Source organism: Eumetopias jubatus, unplaced genomic scaffold, assembly GCF_037043125.1.
Source record: "Eumetopias jubatus isolate StellerSeaLion01/CBP00866 unplaced genomic scaffold, mEumJub1_p1.0 scaffold_9, whole genome shotgun sequence".
NCBI lineage: Eukaryota > Metazoa > Chordata > Mammalia > Carnivora > Otariidae > Eumetopias > Eumetopias jubatus.
The window spans coordinates 126124765-126143114 of record NW_028274815.1 but is presented as its reverse complement, the minus strand read 5'-3'; the positions used below and the strand labels follow the sequence as shown (position 1 = coordinate 126143114).

The window sequence follows — 18350 nt, the reverse complement described above, 5'->3', positions numbered from 1 at the left end:
GCCAATCATAACTTGGATCCCGCTTTCTCAGGGTGGGCAGGGGATTTCCGGTTACTGGAGCAAGCTGCCGGAAGCAGCTCAGCGTTCAGTGCGGGTCTCCTCGTGTCCGTCCGGCGCCGCGTCCTGGCCGGCAGCAGGTGAACCCCATGTCGTCCCGGCAGGCTCCAGAGGACGAGCAGGGCGGCGGCGATCCCCCCGGGGACCTCGGCAGCGTCCTGGTTGCCAGCGTGCTCAACCTCGAGCCGCTAGACGAGGATCTGTTCAGGTAGCCGGCCGCATCTGGCTCGCCCCCCGCCCCCATTGGGACAGAGGTTTCTGATCTCAAACTGCCGCCACTGCGTTGCCCCCTGCTGATAGCCCCCTGGACGAGGATGGACTCTGTGCGGGATGCAGGCTTTGCAGCGATTGAGAGAGAACTTGTCCCCAACAGACCTGCCCTAGCTGCCCTAACTTTCTCCCTCTGTGCGCCAGGTCTGCTCAGCCCCGCCACTAGGAGTCCCTAGCAATCTGGGCAAATAAAGTGGTGGCCTGAGATAGCTTTCTCCGCAGCCTCCCTTGAGGAGTCATGTCCCTGGGGGAGCCAGCCCAGAAAGGGTGGTGACTTGTCTAAGTGCACTTGTCTTAGTGCACGCAGCTGATCAGGTTTAAAACTTATAAGCAGCTCCTTGCACATTCACTGTCTTTTTCCTCTTACAGACCTCCTTCCCTCCACCACTTGGACCTAATAGCTCATTACTCTTTCTGAGGCCTGAGCCAGTTTTCTTCCAGATACCACTTACATGCTCTCGGTAGCTAGGGATTTAATGGTTTTGGCCTTCATGGTTCCTACTGGCTTTTCAGAAGCAATCTTAGGTGTTAACTTCCCTTCCCCCTACTTAATGAATTACAAATAACTTCCCGCAGGGCTACCTTGGAATGCATTATATTACAAAATGCTAACCTAGGGCTGGACTGGGCTGGGCTCAGTGGTAGAAAGCTGGAGTTTCACCTCTGGGCCCTTAGTTTCTTCATCTGTGCACTGAAGGGTTAGACTTGAAGCCTCAGGGCTCTTAAGAGTTCTAGATCTAGTTCTTGGAAGCACTGGACTGTCCCAGGTTGAGAGGTGTAAGTGGCAGGCGTTAATGCGGTCTGCCCCCAGCTCTTGGGGTTCATCTTAGTCCCCTAACGGCCTTGAGAGGCTTCTGCCTTATCCTGGAATACTGCAGTGGAAGAAACACTGGACTTGGGGGCAAAAGATGCAGATACTGCTCAGGATTGGCAATATTTGAGTTTTGTGACCTTGCTCAAGTCACTTTCCCTCTCTGATTCCTGTTCTCTTTGTGTAAAATAAGGGGATTGGTTCCTTATCTTTAACTGAAGTCCACAGAAGGGTTGGGCAGTCTTGAAGGCCCTGAAGTTATATGTATGCTGTATGCAGAGTAAGGGTATTTGCCTGGGAGAAGGGTCCATGGCTTTCACCAGATTTCAGAAGGATCCCAGAGAGATCCTTCCCTATAGGCTCAGTGATGGTTGCAGGATTTGGCCCTGTGTTCAGCCCAAGTATTTCCTGCTTTCCCCTTTCCCCACAGAGGAAGACATTACTGGGTACCTACAACCCAGCGGCTGTTTGGGGGTCAGATTGTGGGCCAGGCGCTGGTGGCTGCAGCCAAGTCTGTGAGCGAAGACGTCCATGTGCACTCCCTGCACTGCTACTTTGTACGGGCAGGTAAACTACCCCCTCCTTATCCCCAACCCAAGCCTAATGGCCCAGCAGCCACTTCTTCCTGCACCCAGAGGTGGGGGGCGCTGACTGAGGAGGGGGAAGGGGAGGGAGGAAGAGGGAGACTATTAGTTGATTCCCTTCAGGGGACCCTAGAGAAGAACAAAGCCTGGGGCCAAGAAGAGTGTTGGACCTCACACCTGAGATAACTGAGTGCGTGTTGATGTGAAAATGTTGGGGTTCGGAGCAAATGGTCCAGAAAGAATTCTTGAAGAAGTCTTCGATGCAAAAAGGTGGTTTTGTTTGTTTGTTTTTAAAGATTTATTTCTAGAAGCGGGGGTTGCCTGGGTGGCTCAGTTGGTTAAGTGGCTGCCTTTAGCTCCCGTCATGATCCCAGGATCCTGGGATCAAGCCCCACGTTGGACTCCCTGTTCAGTGGGGAGTCTGCTTCTCCCTCTCCCTCTGCCCCTCTCCTCCGCTCTTGCTCTCTCTCTCAAATGAAGAAATAAAATCTTAAAAAAAAAAAAATAGAGTGTGGGGCTGGGGGGCGGGCAGAGGGAGAGGGAGAATCTCAAGCCGACTCCCGGCTGAGCATCCCTGAGATCCTGATCTGAGCGGAAATCAAGAGTTGGATGCTTAACCAACTGAGCCACCCAGGTGCCCCCAGAAAGGTGGTTTTACTAGAGCATGGGACAGGACCCGTGGGCAGAAAGAGCTGCACTGCGGTTGTGACCAGTGACTGATTACACTTTGAAGTTGGGAGGGGGTTAGGGACAGCTCAAGCCTCCAAGGTATTTTGGAAACAAGGTTTCCAGGACCTTGAGGGGGCTAGCTATTGTTAGGAAAAGATCATTTATTGCTGTCTAATAAAACCTTAGTCATGAGACTCTTCAGATGTGTATCAGTGGACCATATGCTTGGAGGATGATTGCCAACATGCATCTTGGGGGGTAGAGATAAAGGAAGTTTCCAGAGGAATTTCTATATGTTTAAAGAAGACTTACAGGATCCTGGGGGTGGGTGGGGTGGGTCGGTATAGCTAAGATTGCCTTTTTGCCCAGCAAAGTATTAACATTGAGGCAGCTGAGTCTCTCGAGGGACGTCACTCTGCCTGTTTCAAGGACTTGTCAGTGGGCTGTAAGTAGTAAGGAAATTTAATTTTTTCTTTGACCTTTGTTTCCCACGTCACTTGTTATCTGGGGTGAAATGATACAAGATTTGTTGCTTAACTGGTCCTGCAGGTTTTTTGTTCATTCTTTACACACCTTCTGGTGCCAAGCACTGTGCTGGATCCTCAGAGGGGTGCTGTCACCTCTGCTAGGAGTTGGGCAGTAGGCAGCTTGTCTTGGAGAAGAGAGCACCAGCCTGGAAATCAAGAGACCGTGGGTCTGGTTTCAGCTTTGCCACTATCTCGCCAAGGGATCTTGAGTGAGGTTACCACCCCCGTCCCCCGTCCCCTATCCGCAGCCAGGCTTGGTTCATCCCACATGAAAACTGTAGAAGGGGAGGGTCCTGGACTGTTGCTGGTTTTCCATAGATGAGAACTATCATTCTTTTTAAATGAGGAATTTGTGGGAATAAATAAAATTTGCATGACGCAGAGCATAGCTCTGTACATTATCTTGTTTGGCCCCTTGTAAGTCAACCCGACGGGTGGGCGTTCCTGCCAGCATTCCACCGGAAGAGGTTATGGAACCAGCTCCTGAAGTGCTCAGGGAGGCAGAGCGGGAATTAAATCTGAGTGTGTGTGTCTCCAAGCTCCACACTCTGCCCTCCTCCTCTGCTTTTCTCTTTCACTCTTGGGAGGTAATTCCAAACCATGGGAGAGCTACCAGGTTTTGGGGGAAGGACCCTTTTCCTCGGAAAGTCTCCATCCAGGGGCATCATGGAATGAGGCATGTCCATGCTACTATTTCAAAATAATCAATCATTTGTGTCCCAACCTGCTTCTTAAAAGACTGGAGTTTTTCAATATATATTGAATAATTGGCAGCTATTACAGGCCTATTAAAATAGAAGTCGGGACAGGAGACTAGTAGTAACAGGATTTGGGAGAAATGATTTTGTTAAAAAAAAAACTAGGCTAAGGCATATTGTTGCAGTTTTATAAAGTTCATTCTGAGCTTCCTGGCAGCAAGGCAAAAAGGGAAGCTGTCTTACAAGTGTGAGACGTGACCTCCGACCGGGTCCAACGATGATATTTCAATATTTTTAAATAAGAGATGCTGGGATGGGGGGTGGTTGTCCTTGGCTATTTATCATATCAATTCTTTTTCTAAAAACCAAGGATAGAATGATAGTTTAATTTTTTGTGGTCTTTTTTTTTCCCCCCAGGTATTTCTCTAGAGATGTAGAAGAATGTAGTACAGGAGTCATCTGACTTGGGATAGGTTTAGAGCTTGGCAGATCAAGAGTAGAGTCATCAAACATTATTCTGTAAAGGGCCAGATAAAAAATATTTTATGTTTTAGAGAACCTGGCTGGCTCAGTTAGTGGAGCATGTGACTCTTTATCTCAGGGTCAGGAGTTCAAGCCCCACGTTGGGCCTGGAGCCTCCTTGAAAAAAAAAATTAGGTTTTGAGGGCAAAAGCAAGAACAGAAAATATGTGAAAAAATGGTGGCTTGTGTGTAGTTAAAAAATGTTACTAATGGCATCAATTTCCTCATCTATTCAATGGGGAAAAAAAACCTTTCATAGCTATTGTGAGACCCACTTGAGAAAACCTGCCTTCGTGTCCTTTTTTTTTTTTTTTTTTAAGATTTATTTATTTTAGAGAGCCTGCTGGGTGGGGGGAGGGGCAGAGGGCGAGAATTCTCAAGCAGGCTCCCCACTGAGCGCGGAGCCTGATTTTGGGGGCGGGGGAGAGCTCAATCTCAGGACCCTGAGATCATGATCTGAGCAGAAACCCAGTCAGAGGCTTAATCAGCTGAGCCACCCAGGTGCCCCAATCTGCCTTAGTTTCTAATGCCACCTGGTACCCATCAGTAGGTACTCCACAACTGTTTACTCTGTTCCTTCAATATATTCCAGGGCCTACCTGCACTGTTCCAATAAAAATGTCCAAGAACAGGTCTGGAACTCATTCACACTGAAAGGTAAATCACTAGTAACTGGAAGTACTATGTTTTAGCTACAGCCGAAGGATTAGAATAGAGCCTTTTTTCTTTTTCTTTTCTTTTTTTAAGATTTTATTTATTAGAGAGAGTGAGCATGAGCAGGGGGAGAAGCAGAGGGAGAGGGAGAAGCAGACTCTGCCTGCTGAGCAGCAAGCCCAACGTGGGGCTCTATCCTGGGACTCCAGGATCATGACTTGAGCCAAAGGCAGATGCTTAAGCGACTGAGCCACCCAGCCACCCTGTGTTTTTTTTTCCAAGTTTGTTGGGAGGGAAAGGAGGGTTCCTTTCCAGCCCCTGAAATCAGATTGCACACGTTAACTATTTTCAGGATCTGGACTCTTGGGAAGCCCTTCCTAAAGGCCTTCAACCTTGAGCCCCCATTCTGATAAAAATGCCCCTTTGGCAATGCTGGCCAGCAGATTGCGGAGCAAACCAGCCAGCTTTGGATGGTGATAGTTTTTGCTGTTGAATGAGCCTCCAGTGCCTGGTTGGCTCCCCATTTGGATGATGGTGGAGGAAGCAACACTTCTTGAGACCTGCTTCTTTGATCTGAATATTGAAAGTCATACCCAAGATGTCTCACTGCCAAGGTGCCAGAGTTCTCCAACATCGGCCTGAATCAGAGAGACACTGAAGGACTTCAGGGACACCAAGGAGACTCTCTCCTCCTAAAAACCCTCCTGACTGATTTGTTGAGGGCTAGCTAATAGGCCTCAACACAGGCCTATTCCATCCTGCCCTGGGGCTGCAGACACCCAAAAGAAAAGGGCCAAGTGACAGTTGTTTGCATCTAGGATGAAGGGACTGACTGACAGCAGGCTTTTCCTGAGAGAATGAACAGTCAAACAGATAATGGCCAGACCACATATAAAAATAGAACTCTGGGCTGCCTGGGTGGCTCAGTCAGTTGGGTGTCTGACTTGGTTTTGGCTCAGGTCATGATCTCATGGGTCGTGAGATCAAGCCCCGTGTCGGGCTCCGCACTCGGGGGAGTCTGAAGACCTCTCCCCTGCCTCCCCCCCAACAAAATAAATAAATCTTAAAAAAAAAAAAAAAAGAACTCTGATCCACAGTTGGCAGCAAGCAGCCTAGGAAGCCAACCTGCTGTCTACACGTCAGACCTGTAGGAGGAGGTCAGGCCACCATCTCTAGCAGCCAGTCCAGGAAGCCGAACCATAGCCCCTGTTACCAGTCAGCCCCAAACACCAGAGACTTGATTAATAGCTAATAGCTTCCCCGCTTTTGTCCCCACTTCCAACTTAGGACCAACCAGAGAAAGCCAAATGTGCACACCTACCCAATTACAGAGGCTGCCCTGCCTCTAGTTAGCTTCCCTGCTTCTCCCCATGGCAGCAGCCTCCTGTCGTGGCACACACTCAATCATTTTTTCACTATACTGCTTTCCCGCTCCTCTGCCTGCCTTTGAGTTTCTGCCAAACGTAAGTGACGGTGACTGACTCCCTTGCTATACTAAACTTGGAATGAATAGCTTTTGCTTGTTCTGAAAAGGTGCAGGCCAGAGTTGTGGACCTCTGATCTAGAAGATTAGTACTGGACTCCATGACAAGATCCCAGTCACAGATGAAACCAGACAAAAGCTGGGATTATTTTCTTTAACAAACACATGGGACACTTACTGCATGCTGGACATTATTCTAAACACTTTACAACTATGACTAATTGAATTCTCCTTAACATCCTCAGAGGTCTAAGCACTGATGATCCCTATTTTACAGATGAGTAAACTGCTCAGAGATTTTCCCAAGGCCACACAGCTAGTGAGAGGTGGCCGGGCCAGGATTTGAATGCAGGGAACGTCCCGCTGCTCTGTGCTGTGGAGAGAGGGCAGGTTCTGGTATTCTCGCGGCATCCCTAGTCCCAGGGCTGTCGCAGGCCTCAGTCAGGGGCTACCGAGCAGAATAGGGAACGAGTAGCGGAGGTGCCCGTCCAGCCGTGGTGATGATGACTGCTCACATGGGGCTCACTTGGACTCAATGTGTCACTTGTGCCTGCCGCAGGGGACCCCAAGTTGCCGGTGCTGTACCAGGTGGAGCGGACGCGGACAGGGACAAGCTTCTCGGTGCGCTCCGTGAAGGCCGTGCAGCATGGCAAGCCCATCTTCATCTGCCAGGCCTCCTTCCAGAAGGCTCAGCCCAACCCCGTGCAGCACCAGTTCTCCATGCCCAGCGTGCGCCCACCCGAAGAGCTGCTGGACCACGAGGCCCTCATCGACCAGTATTTAAGGTGAGAGAGCTGGGAGGCTCCAGGACACCTGCAGTTGTCACCTGGGAGTGGGTCACGGAATCCTTTAGTGGGTCTTGACTGGCATTTTAAAAAATGCAGATATTGGAGCATCTTGTGTGTAGTAAGGGTAAGCCCCATTTTGTGAGTCCTGTGTGTCGGTTGTGTGTGTCTGGTGTGTGTACCTGTGCGCACGGGCAAGCGTGTTGCGTCATGATGTAAATGCAGAGCTTCTGATTCGGCCGGTTCAGGTACTGTTACAGCTTTACTGATTGTTAAAACATGGGAACACTTCTGTGATCACTTGGTACATACCTCTCCAGTCCCCGAGAGATCCCTCTCCTCCTTTGGGATCACTCATGATGAAGCAGCCTAGGAGGTAATGCCTGGCAGGGGTGACGGTCCCTGCTGCCTTTGCCTTAGTGTGTGTTCAATGTTTTGAGTATCACCTGGTGAAATACATTTCTTTTGGATCACAGCTAATAAAGTTGGGGAAAGAGCTCTGGGCCCCGACACAGGACAGAGCACGGATTCTGGCCGGGTCTGTGCCTCTGTTAGTGTTCCCCTGCTGTGTGACTTTGCCCGACTCCCCAGCTTCTCAGAGTCCTACCTTGTCCAAGAATTGGGAATGGTCATGTCTGTCCTGCCTACTTCACAGCTGTAGCTAGGGAGAGCTCCCCTGTCCTGTGCTGCATGCGGGGAGGAGCAGAGTACTGAAGGGATAGATACGTGTTTGATCTTTTGGTAAAGGCCTGGGTTCAAATGTAGACTCTGTTTCTGCTAGCTGTGTGAGTTTGGGCAAGTTGCTTTCCCACTCTGAGCCTCTGCTCACAGGTACAAAGGGGGCGAATCATAATTCCTACCTCATAAAGCTGTAGGAGGATTAAATGTTGTAAGAGATAATAAGTCACTTCGTGACAGCTCGTGAATTGTAGTTATACCACTACTGACAGGAGTAAGCACAAAGCTTGGTTTCAGAGCTCACAAATGTTCGCTGAAAGGAAAGGAGGACATTGGTCTTAAAGGTCCCTAGAGAGAGAGCTGTACTGTCCACCTAGGAAGCCACTAGCCACATGAGGCTCTGTTAAGGTAACGTTAAATAGAACGCACAATTCTGTCGTCACACTAGCCACACTCCAAGCACTCAGTAGCCGCATGTGGCTAGCGGCTAGCGGAATGGGCAGTGCAGGTCCAGAACCTTCCCACCGTCACGTAAGGTCTGGGGGACAGTGCCTTAGAGGGTGGGGCTGAAAATGGAAACCCTGGTGAAGAGCACTTGGGGTGGCTGTCACCAGGGTGGAGGGGGCGCCCCTGGAGATGGGCTCCCCACTCTCCCCCGGAACACGGTCTTCCCAATTGCTTAGGGTTAGGTAGGTTGGTCCCAGTTGCGCAGCCTGCTTCCTGAAAGTTGAGAATAGCAAAGTGGATAAAAGCCTGAACCATGGAACCGGACTGCTTGGGTCCACATCCTGCCTTCTCCACTTCCTGAGCAAGCTCCTCGAACTCCCGCTGCTTATTTCAGGTCAGTTATCAGGGGGGTAATGGTAGCATTATCTCATAGGGTTGTCGTGATGAGATAGTGTGTAGTGTATGTGAAATGCTTAGAAGGGTACCTCTGATAGGGTCCGCCTTGCTACTCTGAAGCGTTAGGAGGTAGGCTGCTGTCATTGTCTACGTTTTGCAGATGGGAAGAGAGGCTCAGCGAGGTTACTAACGTGCACAAGGTCACAGGGCTCCTAAGTGGCAGAGAAAGCATTCAGACACTATGCTCTTCTGCCTGTCAGACGGGAGGGGCGCGGTGGGGAAAAGTCAGGAGTCCCCATGGAGGAAGGAGGGGGTCACAGAGGCAGCTCAGAGAGGCTCTCCCTTTCCCCTTTATTTTCAGGGACCCCAACCTCCAAGAGAAGTACCGGGTGGGACTGAACCGAATTGCTGCCAAGGAGGTGCCCATTGAGATTAAGCCGGTAAAGCCACCTACCCTGAGCCAGCTGCAGAGCATGGACCCCAAACAGATGTTCTGGGTGCGAGCCCGGGGCCATATCGGTAAGAGGACCCCAAGGACTGGAAGAAAACACTTTTCTAGGGGCTAGGCTGGGACCTTATACGCCCTTTGTGGCACTGGGTGTGTTACTTTCCCCTCTGGGCCTGCTGTTCCTTGTTGGCATGATGGGGAAGTAGCTTCTCACCAGGACCCTGTCCACTGCCTACATGGAGATACGGGGGAGGTGACTGCAATAATCCCAATAGAGGCCCTTTCTGGGGAAGGCAAGGCACCTTTTAGAGATTCTTCTCCAGGACCCCTTGCTAACCACATGGCCTCTGTGCAAGCTGCACCCCTTAGAGGGCTCAGCGTGGGAGACAGGGAGTGAAGACTGGATTTCATACCTCACTTAGCCCTGCTCCTCTGCCCATCCCTGCCTCCTTTGTCACCTGTCACTCACACACATACACACACACACACACACACACACACACACACACAGACATAGACACCACCACCCCCCGGGCCAGGTGCCCTTATGCAGTGAGCACTCTACACATCTGTGCATGGCAGCCCCTCTCTGCCCACCTCCCCGCAGGTCCTGAGCTGTAAAACCCAGCAGCCCAGGGCTGACGGGGCCCCCATGCGTTGCAGGGGAGGGCGACATGAAGATACACTGCTGCGTGGCTGCCTACATCTCGGACTACGCCTTCCTGGGCACGGCAATGCTGCCCCACCAGCGGCAGCACAAGGTGCACTTCATGGCCTCTCTGGACCACTCCATGTGGTTCCACACCCCTTTCCGAGCTGACCACTGGATGCTCTATGAGTGTGAGAGCCCCTGGGCTGGTGAGTACGGGGCCACGTGGGACAAGGGGGCTGGCAGGGTGTGGTGGGCAGGAAGCCTGCTTTCTCGGGTGATCCTGTGGGGCACTGCCCGTCACTTCCTCTCCTGCCCCCCTAGGCTCTGGCATTTTTTTTTTTTTTAAGATTTTTTTATTATTTGAGGGAGAGAGTGAGTGAGTGAGAGAGCATGAGAGGGGGTAGGGTCAGAGGGAGAAGCAGACTCCCCACTGAGCAGGGAGCCTGATGCAGGACTCGATCCTGGGACACCAGGATCATGACCTGAGCTGAAGGCAGTCGCTTAACCAACTGAGCCACCCAGGCGTCTCGGCTCTGGCATTTTTGTCTTCAAAATGACAGCGTGAGGCTCGAGAGGGGACACCTGCTCAGCTGAATTTCTGTAGCATGCAGGGAGTGTCAGAGACCAGTTCTAGGCCCGGAAGCACTTCAGATTCTCTATGTGATCCTGGGCCAGTCTCAGCTCCTCTCTGAGCCTCAGTTTCCCCATCTAAACAAATAGGGTCACATGAGAGCAGTGGTAGCTGAATGTGGTGGCATGTCAGACTGCCAGTTGGGGGAGTTTTTTCAAAATAGATACTCAGATTCAACCCCCAAGATTTTGACTCAGGTCTTGGATGAAATCCAGGAAACTATTATTTTTAAGCAGCTCCCTGAACAATGGTGCAGATTAACCAACCTGGTTGGGGGTCAGGGCCCTCCGTAGTCTCTGAGGGCTCCGCTACTTGGACCCTCGTGGTACGCAGGGAAGCCCAGACGCGTTCAGCACTGTCTAGTCTCAGAGCCCTGGGCTCCTTTCTGGGGAAGCACACTTCAGATGAAGAAAGGCCTTGCTCTATAAAACAGGGACAAAACTTAAGGGATCCTCTCTTCAGGGAAGGGGGACTCTGCAGCATCAGTAATGTTGCAACACAGATCAGCAGCCTTGCAGTTAGGACACCTGGTTTGGCCAGCTCCTTATAGCTGAGTGCCTGAGGCTCCCTGTGTCTTCATCTGGAAAATGGGCCAAGGCCTGCTTCACTTGGCTACTATGAGAACTAAGAGAGCTCTACTCTGTGTAAGGGAGACCAGCAGCTCCCTCCGGAACCTTCCACTCAGGGCCAAGGCTAGCAAAGGAGTCTCCAGGCGGGGAGGGAGGGTGGCCAGATATGATGGCCCCAGGTCCCCCCACCCCACCCCATTCGTCCTGGTAGGGGTGAGAATGGGGTTTTTTTTTTGGTGTGAAATACCGCCCTGGAGGACCCGGTTTGATTCATTAGAAAGGGAACTGCGGGGTTTCCTACCACAAGTGGCCAGAGTTGGGGTGGATCTGCTTAGCCAAGCTACTGACCCGAGACTGCCCTCAGAATTCTCCCCGCTGTGAGCTTTCTGAGGAAGCCAGTAGATATGTGAAAGTGCTTTTAAACTGTCAAGTGGGATTCCCTCAGGAGTTCCCCCCAGGGACCATTCCTAATAGGCTCATCACGCGGCACTTAGAGACTTGGGGAGGCCACAACACTCGATGTGCCCTTGTATGGGGCAGCCAGACCGGTTGCACCCTTTTCAAGAAGCACATTTGGTGAAGGAGAAGGCTGTTCTCACCCTTCCCCTCACCCACAGGTGGCTCCCGGGGGCTGGTCCAAGGGCGGCTGTGGCGTCGGGACGGCGTCCTGGCTGTGTCCTGTGCCCAGGAGGGCGTGATCCGAGTGAAGCCCCGGGTCTCAGAGAGCAAGCTGTAGCCAGAGGGACCAGCTTGGCCTCGGGCTTCAAGGATCACTCTTCTCCCCACCAACTCCGTACAGTTGAGGGCTGGGCTTTCTGTCCCCAAACCCAATAAAGAGACTAATACCACTGGAGCTGCTGGCCTTTAATTCCCCTGGGCCAGACGACAGCCATACTCCAGGACTCCAGAGGAAGAGTTCCTGGCCGTCCGGCCAAGGAAGAGGTAATGCCGACCGACACTGGGGCACGGTCCCCAGACACTCATGAGCTGGAGAGGCTGCATCAGACTTGCTCCCTACACCACCCCAGGGCAACCCCGGCCAAACTTGTCCTGAGCCCAGCTCGACAGAAGGAACATGGTTCCTTGGTGTGCTACAAATCCTTCATAGGGCTTCTAGGGGTTCCCAGCACCCCCTACAGCTTCCCAACTGCTATTCATGTCCTCCTTGCTCACCCCCATCCTCCATCCCGGGGCGGTGCCTCTCCCCGCAGTGGCCTGAAGTCTAGGCAAAGTCAGTCCAGTACCTCCTTGATGAGCAATTCTTTGAGACTGGGGGGTGGCGTGGGGGTCAGGCCTGCCTCCTGCAGGGCCTGGAGCCGGGCCTCTGATTGGCGTTTGTCCAGGCCCAGGCGCCAGGAGAGCCGGACGTGGGCCTCCAGAAAGGGTGCCAACAGAGGGTGGGGGTTCTTGTCCCCCAGCAGTTGCAAGGCCCTCTCACAGCATGCCCGGGCTTCCCCAGGATCTTCCAGCTCCTGGTGGCACACAGCCAGCCCAGCCAGGGTCAGCAGAGGTCGGTCTGGGCCCAAGGGGGTGCCTAGCTGGGTCTGCAGCTGCCAGGCGTTGGCCCAGAGCGCCAGAGCCTCATGATAGAGGCCGGTGCAGGTGAGGCTCTGGGCCCGCTGCAGCTCAGGCAGTACGAAGAAGTCCTGCAGGTCTGGGGCAAGGCGCAACTCAGGCACTGCCTGCAGGTGGCTCAAAAACTGCTCGAAGGCCCGGCTGCGGCGGGCGATGGTCTCTGCCGTGAAATTCCGGCGCAGGCGCTTCCGGGGGAATGAGATGGCGGCCATGGAGCCCCGGAACTGTCGCTGCAGGTTTCGGTGCAGCCGCTCAAAGTCCGAGTAGCGGCGAGAGATCTGGGCAGGCTGGCAATCAGGTGGCCCTGGACCCATCACGGCGAGGGTGTAGAGCTGTGGGGAGGGTGGGGCCAGGGCAGGTGTGAGTTGTCCGTGCGCCCCTTCCCTCCCCACACCCACACCTCAAGCTGCGTTGCCCCACTTCTTCCCTTCGCCCCTGAGACTGGGCCCAGGAGGGTGGGAGCTGCTGGGGCGGCAGCCAGGGAGCCCAGTCCCATCTTACCTGAGGCTCGTCTGAAATGACCCGGGCCGAAGGCAGCACGGGGAAAGAGAGACAGAGATGAGCTTCAGTGCCTGGAGCTGTCACCCCTTTTGCCCCCTTCCAGGGAGCACTCCCTTCCCATAGGGCAGTTAGCTCTTCTGACAGCCCCTCTGGTAAACCAGCTGGGAGCTGAAACCCAGGCCCATCTCTTGGGCCTCTGAACCAACCTTCAAGACCAGCTTGGACTTTGTTCCGCTCTGGACACAGAGCCCCCACATCCTTAGCCAGGTTATTCCGAAGCAGACCTGGAGGAGAGGTCTTCAGATAGACCAAGTAGCGATCACTGTGAAGAGGGCATCGGGACACAGGTCCTAACCCCCTGGTCAGCTACTCCCTCGCGGCGTGTCGTCAGGCAAGGCAGTCCCCCCTTGGGTCTGCTTTCCTCGAAGTGGTGGCCTAGGTCAGTGTCCACTCACAGGTGGGATGCGTATAAGTAAATGTTGGTTCTGAGATTCTAGGTGGTATGTGCTGGAGTATAAATAACACTGAAGCAGAGACAGGAGGTGACTTCCCGACTTCCCCCCGCCCGCCCCTATTCTCTTTGAATCCTGACTACAGATGAGAAGCTCTCTGTTTGGTTTTTAAAATGCACTTTCCCACACGTCTCATCTCCACTTTCAGAAAAGACCTAGAAAGCAAATCTCAGGTCAGGGCCTTCAGGCAACAGCATTCATGCAGGGTTTTAATGACTGCTTTTATTGTATTAATTTTTACGGTATGGCAAGCAAGGCTTTCCAGCTACAGTACTGCCTTGAAGTCTTTTGAACTTATTTATGAAAAAAATAGGTTTACTTAAAGAAAAATATTAAGCAAGGAATCGTACAAATAGCATTTAGCTAGGACGAGAATCATGAAGGTGGTACTGGAATGACTGATGTTTGAGAAACGCTGATCAAGATGACCATGAAGCTGCCCCTAGGTCTGAGCACCTGAATACGGATTAATCTGTAATAATGCTGACCCACCAGGTTTAAAAAGGGGGATTAGTTAAGCATGAGATGTTGAAGGCACACTAACACCAAACCCAGACTTTTCTCTTGAATTTGTTCTGTGAAACTGCCAATATTCTAGCCACCTCTGGTCTATTCTATACTTCTCTCAAAGATTGAGTGTATGTTAATACTAAGGATTAAAAGGTTTAACCTTAAAGAAATTTATTTTACTCCCATTCAGTTCCGCATTCCCCAAACATACTGGCTGCAAAACCTTTTTTTTTTTTTTTTTTTTTTAAGGAATGGTTATCAACATTCCAGGGAACCAGTTTCCTGCAAAATACACTTCAGGAAGCATTGTCTAAAATGACCCCTTATATTCATGTAGCTTTTACTTTTATTTTTAAATTTTTGGCAAAAAGGAAACATTTTATGTCCATTATCTCATGAGTAATAATGACAGTAGGTCCATTAACTTAGCACCTGCCCCTGCTATGATGTGCTGTGCTGGGCACTTTACTATGGAGCATAGTGAGGAGGGAGGCCCTGACTTGACAGCGGAGGAAGCAGGCTCCACGGGAAGCAAAGGGCTCAAAGACTTCCCCTAAGTCACAGAGCTGGTAAATGGTCCAGCTGGGATTCAAACCCAGGCCCACCTAATTCCACAGCCTGGGCTTTCAACCCCGTCGGGAAAAGTTCAATCAGGATTTAGGGTCCCCTTTGGACAGAGGACGGGACCTGTCTCCCCAGACATGGGCCAGGGCATATCTGACCATCCTGCTCTATCCTGTCATTCTCAGAATCATCCCAAATTTCCCTGCTTCCCGGCTGTTCCTTGGGGTCCCTTTGCCAGTGCGTGAGGCCTGGGACTTCTGCCCCTTAAGACTAGATCATCAGAGTCAATCCCTGCTCAAATTGGAGCAGTCACCCCATGGGCGTGGCCCTTGTTTACTAACAGCAGCAGAAAGGAATGGAGAGGCCCACATGTGGGACACGGCTCCAGGCCCCTTTCCTGCTGAGTCAGAAATGGAGGAGGGTGTTGAAGAGGAGGGACGTCTGAGTCGGCCAGGACTGGCCAGGTCACGCTGGGTTTCAGGACCTGGCAGACCTCATTCTCCCTTGTCAGTTTCTCCTTTCCACAGGCAAGGAAAACCAGACTCCAAGGCCTTCCCCCACACTGCTCTTCATCCCAACCCCTACCCCCTAAATCTAACCCTCAGAACAAGATTATTGTGTACAGTGTCGGTGCCCGGGGACTGATTGACCTGGGTTGTAAGGAGGCCACAACAGGCCCTAGATGCCAGACATTTTCAAGCCAAAGTTAAGTCATAATAATAAGACTTTTATCAAGCACTTCATAATGCCAGGCACAGTGCTAAGGGCTCTCTGTGCACTGATTTAATTTCTGCAACAATCCTCTGCATTATTCCCACTGCTCGGATGAGGAAATAGGGTTATCAAGGTTACACAACTCACCCAAGGTGAAACAGCTGGTAATAAGTGGGATCTGAATCAAGGTCTGGATCCAAAACCCATTTTTTTTTTTTAACCACTAACAAATGCAACTTGGGTCTCAGGTCTGACCCAGATATTCTTTCCTGTATATCCTGTATTTTGCTACAGTTTGCAAAACCTGGGGGGTGGGACCCACACATCAGTTCTCTTAGTCTCAAAACCAGGATGGGGGGCAGGTCCATAATCCCTCAGAAAGCTAAGTCATTTGCCTAAGGACCTGAACAAATTACATCCCCTTTCTGACCTCAGTTTCCCCACTCCTAAAATACAGTGACCATTTATAACTATACAGCTAGACACCCACCGCCCCCCCCCCCCCCGGCCCCACCTCAGCCCAAGGAAGTTGGGAATCTTCCCTTTCTCTTAGCCAGACTTCTAGACTCACAGCCCAGAGGTTCCTGGACCCTCACTCACCACGTACTTGGAGGGTGGATCCTTGACTACGTTAGCGCTGGTCACCTCGAAGAGCAGCCGCTGGGGCACCAGAGTGTTGCGGGACTTCTTCCAGAAATCCTGCAACTGCCTTGCCAGGGGCTGACTGCCCCGCTGTCCATCAGGTGGGAGGCTCCGATCTGCATGGGGACATGACCAGTCACATCAACGGGCCTGGGGCTAAGGTGGACATAAACCACGTGTGGTGACCTCACTCATCCTCCCAACAGGTGAGAGGCTTTATTTCCATTTGACATAAATGGAAACTGAGGGCCAGAGAGGGGCCAGGTGCCAAACACCGTGTCTGGCAGACAGTAGGCTCTAAATAAATATTCCCCCCCAAAACATCGCGAGCACATTAACGATTTGTATCCCAGACCCTGTAAATTCAATGCCCCCAGCAACCCCAAGATGGGAGTGATTTCCCCCATTTGACACGAGGGAAAACTTGGCTCAGAGAGGTGGTGTGGCTCTCTCAAGGTCACACAGCCAAGAGATGGCTGGGGAACAGGGCTGGGGTGGAGGCCTAATCGAGGCCCAGGGTTCCCGCTTCTGTCTTCGGGAACTCGCCTGCATCTTCTCCCGACGCCCCGTCCCCAGAGGGCAGCGGGTCGGGGCCAACCTCCCCGTCGTCCTCCTCGTCGTCGTCCTCTTCGTCCTCGGCGCTAGTGAAGCTGAGGGTGCCGCTGAGGCGGGAGGACAGGCCCTCGGCGTCGTCGTCCTCCAGCTCCGAGCTCTCAGGGAACTGCTCGGCCTCCGGGCCGGTCGCCGCCTCCCCCGGGTTGTCGCCGGCCAGGGCGTGCCGCAGCCGGTGCAGGAGCCGCGAGGCCATGGCACCCTGGGGGGAGTGCGCGACGCTGGGTCCTGGGCGGGGGCGGGAGGGAGACCCGGGGCCCCTAGCGGGGAGGAGGGGCGGGGCCCAGCCGGCGGAGGGAGGGACGCCGCGGAGGCCCCGCCCTAGCCCGTTGGGGTTCCCGCGAGCCGCGCGCGTCTCCTGGCGTCGCCCCCCCACCCCCTCCGCGCAGCCTAGGGCCGCGCTCTTGCCGGGAGAGGCCAGGACACTCCCCTCGTCTCTTTCGGCCGCTGGCGCCTCTCCCTCCCGCGCCCCGCGGTGCGCTCAGGGGCGCGCGGTTCCCCAGCGTCCGGGGTGCAGCCCCGGCAGCTTACCGAGGCCGGCCGGGCTTCGCCGGGCCCAGGCCGCTCCCAGCGCCGCTCCGGCCGCTTCCTGCCGCGGCCCCGCCCCCGGCCCCGCCCGCTCCCCGGAGCCTCCCGGGAATCCCGGGCCTTTCGCTCCGTGAGGGACTTGGGAATCCTGGGTAGGCCTAGGGCGAACCCCAGCGTCCTGCGGGATCGTACCCAGTCCGCAGGGTCTCACTCCCCCCGTGAATCCTGCCACCCGTCCCGAAGACCCAGTCTGTCCCGACTGCCCCCAATCTATCCCGCAATCTCCATCCCGCACTCTTAACTTTCCAAAGTCATGCCACAGTGGGAAGCCCATCTCTCCGGTGAAAAAACTGAGGCCAAGGGAAGACACGTTATGTGAGTTGGAATCTGACCTCGAGCCTAGAGGCAAGGTTTTTTTCCTGTGTAAAACAGGAACAATTAAAACTAGTACTAATTTTGCAGTCCTCGTAAGGACCCTGATCCAGTGCCTGGCGTAGACCAGGGGCTGACAGACTAATCAGTTCCATAGTGATTATCCTTTCTACAGTCTTCACACGTTCTTACGATCTCATTTGAACCTCACACATAGGAAGTAGCAAACGGGGCAGTGAGATCCAGAAAGGCAGAGTTATGTGCCCAGAGTCACACAGCTTGCCAGAGGTTTCTGAGTGTGGGGCCTTGTAGCCTACCTTTCCTGAGTTCCTCATTCTTTTCTTTTCCCACACAGAAGGCCTGGTAATCTCAGCAGCTTCTCTGAAGGGCTGGCTGTGTTTTATCTTTTACCGGGAGGGCAGCAGTGGGTCAGGAAGAATTTATTGTCACTTCCTGTCAAAAGGCCTTGCTATCAGTCCCTAGCAAGGCAGATATTGTTGGTTATACAGTCGAACAAATAAAATCTCTCTGACAGTCCTTCCTACCCTTTTTGAACAGCACAGGAGGGAGAAGAGGGGGAAGTAGCTTTGAATGGGAAACACACTCCACTATGTGCAGAGGTTCCACTGTGACCTACATCCTGTTCTAGGCATTTTACATGGGGTCACATCTCACAGTCACATCTTGGGGGAGGGGCTGTTATTGGATAATAATGGTCCGTTTTCAGGATGAAGAGGCAAGTTGACTTTCTCAAAATCCAGAGCTAGGAAATACAGGAGCTAGGATTTATGGCCAAGTCCACGTAATTTCAAGAATCTAGCTCCTCTTCATTCAGCTTAGCAGCAGGGTGTGGGGGCAAAAAGAGACACACTTCATTCCTTAATTCATTCAACACTCACTCATTCATTGAACACCGAAGAACATCAACTTGTATTTTGG

The 18350-nt window shown here is 52.7% G+C and overlaps 2 protein-coding genes across 4 annotated transcripts; one reads left to right on the top strand and one right to left on the bottom strand.

The window, feature by feature from the left end:
• Positions 1-67: 67 nt before the first annotated feature.
• On the top strand, positions 68-11734 carry ACOT8 (acyl-CoA thioesterase 8). 2 transcript variants are annotated; one of them, XM_028121952.1, is made up of 7 exons: positions 1618-1705; positions 1846-1992; positions 4731-4795; positions 6835-7060; positions 8943-9100; positions 9693-9887; positions 11499-11734. In XM_028121952.1, exons 2-7 carry the CDS (start codon positions 1931-1933, stop codon positions 11615-11617), a joined length of 825 nt encoding a protein of 274 aa, XP_027977753.1. In that variant the 5' UTR covers positions 1618-1705; positions 1846-1930; the 3' UTR covers positions 11618-11734. The 2 variants fall into 2 exon arrangements, with proteins under 2 accessions (XP_027977751.1, XP_027977753.1); XM_028121950.2 differs by lacking the exons at positions 1846-1992; positions 4731-4795 and adding an exon at positions 68-265 and having other exon boundaries at positions 1569-1705.
• SNX21 (sorting nexin family member 21) lies at positions 11731-16992 on the bottom strand. Of its 2 annotated transcripts, none has more exons than XM_028121949.2 (3): positions 16446-16992; positions 15858-16015; positions 11731-12788 (listed from the first exon to the last, which is right to left on the bottom strand). In XM_028121949.2, exons 1-3 carry the CDS (start codon positions 16705-16707, stop codon positions 12114-12116), a joined length of 1095 nt encoding a protein of 364 aa, XP_027977750.1. In that variant the 5' UTR covers positions 16708-16992; the 3' UTR covers positions 11731-12113. The 2 variants fall into 2 exon arrangements, with proteins under 2 accessions (XP_027977750.1, XP_087882906.1); XM_088026780.1 differs by having other exon boundaries at positions 12680-12788; positions 15865-16015.
• Positions 16993-18350: the final 1358 nt, after the last annotated feature.

Bases quoted from the DNA above. Each gene is read 5' to 3' on its own strand.
- ACOT8 (XM_028121950.2), top strand. From the start codon at position 147: ATGTCGTCCCGGCAGGCTCCAGAGGACGAGCAGGGCGGCGGCGATCCC. The intron at 266-1,568 runs GTAGCCGGCCGC...CTTTCCCCACAG, and splicing joins CTAGACGAGGATCTGTTCAG to AGGAAGACATTACTGGGTAC. The intron at 1,706-6,834 runs GTAAACTACCCC...TGCCTGCCGCAG, and splicing joins CTGCTACTTTGTACGGGCAG to GGGACCCCAAGTTGCCGGTG.
- SNX21 (XM_028121949.2), bottom strand. From the start codon at position 16,707: ATGGCCTCGCGGCTCCTGCACCGGCTGCGGCACGCCCTGGCCGGCGAC. The intron at 16,016-16,445 runs GCGAGTTCCCGA...GTCCCCATGCAG, and splicing joins GGCGTCGGGAGAAGATGCAG to ATCGGAGCCTCCCACCTGAT. The intron at 12,789-15,857 runs GTGAGTGAGGGT...CCCTCCCCACAG, and splicing joins ATCCACCCTCCAAGTACGTG to CTCTACACCCTCGCCGTGAT.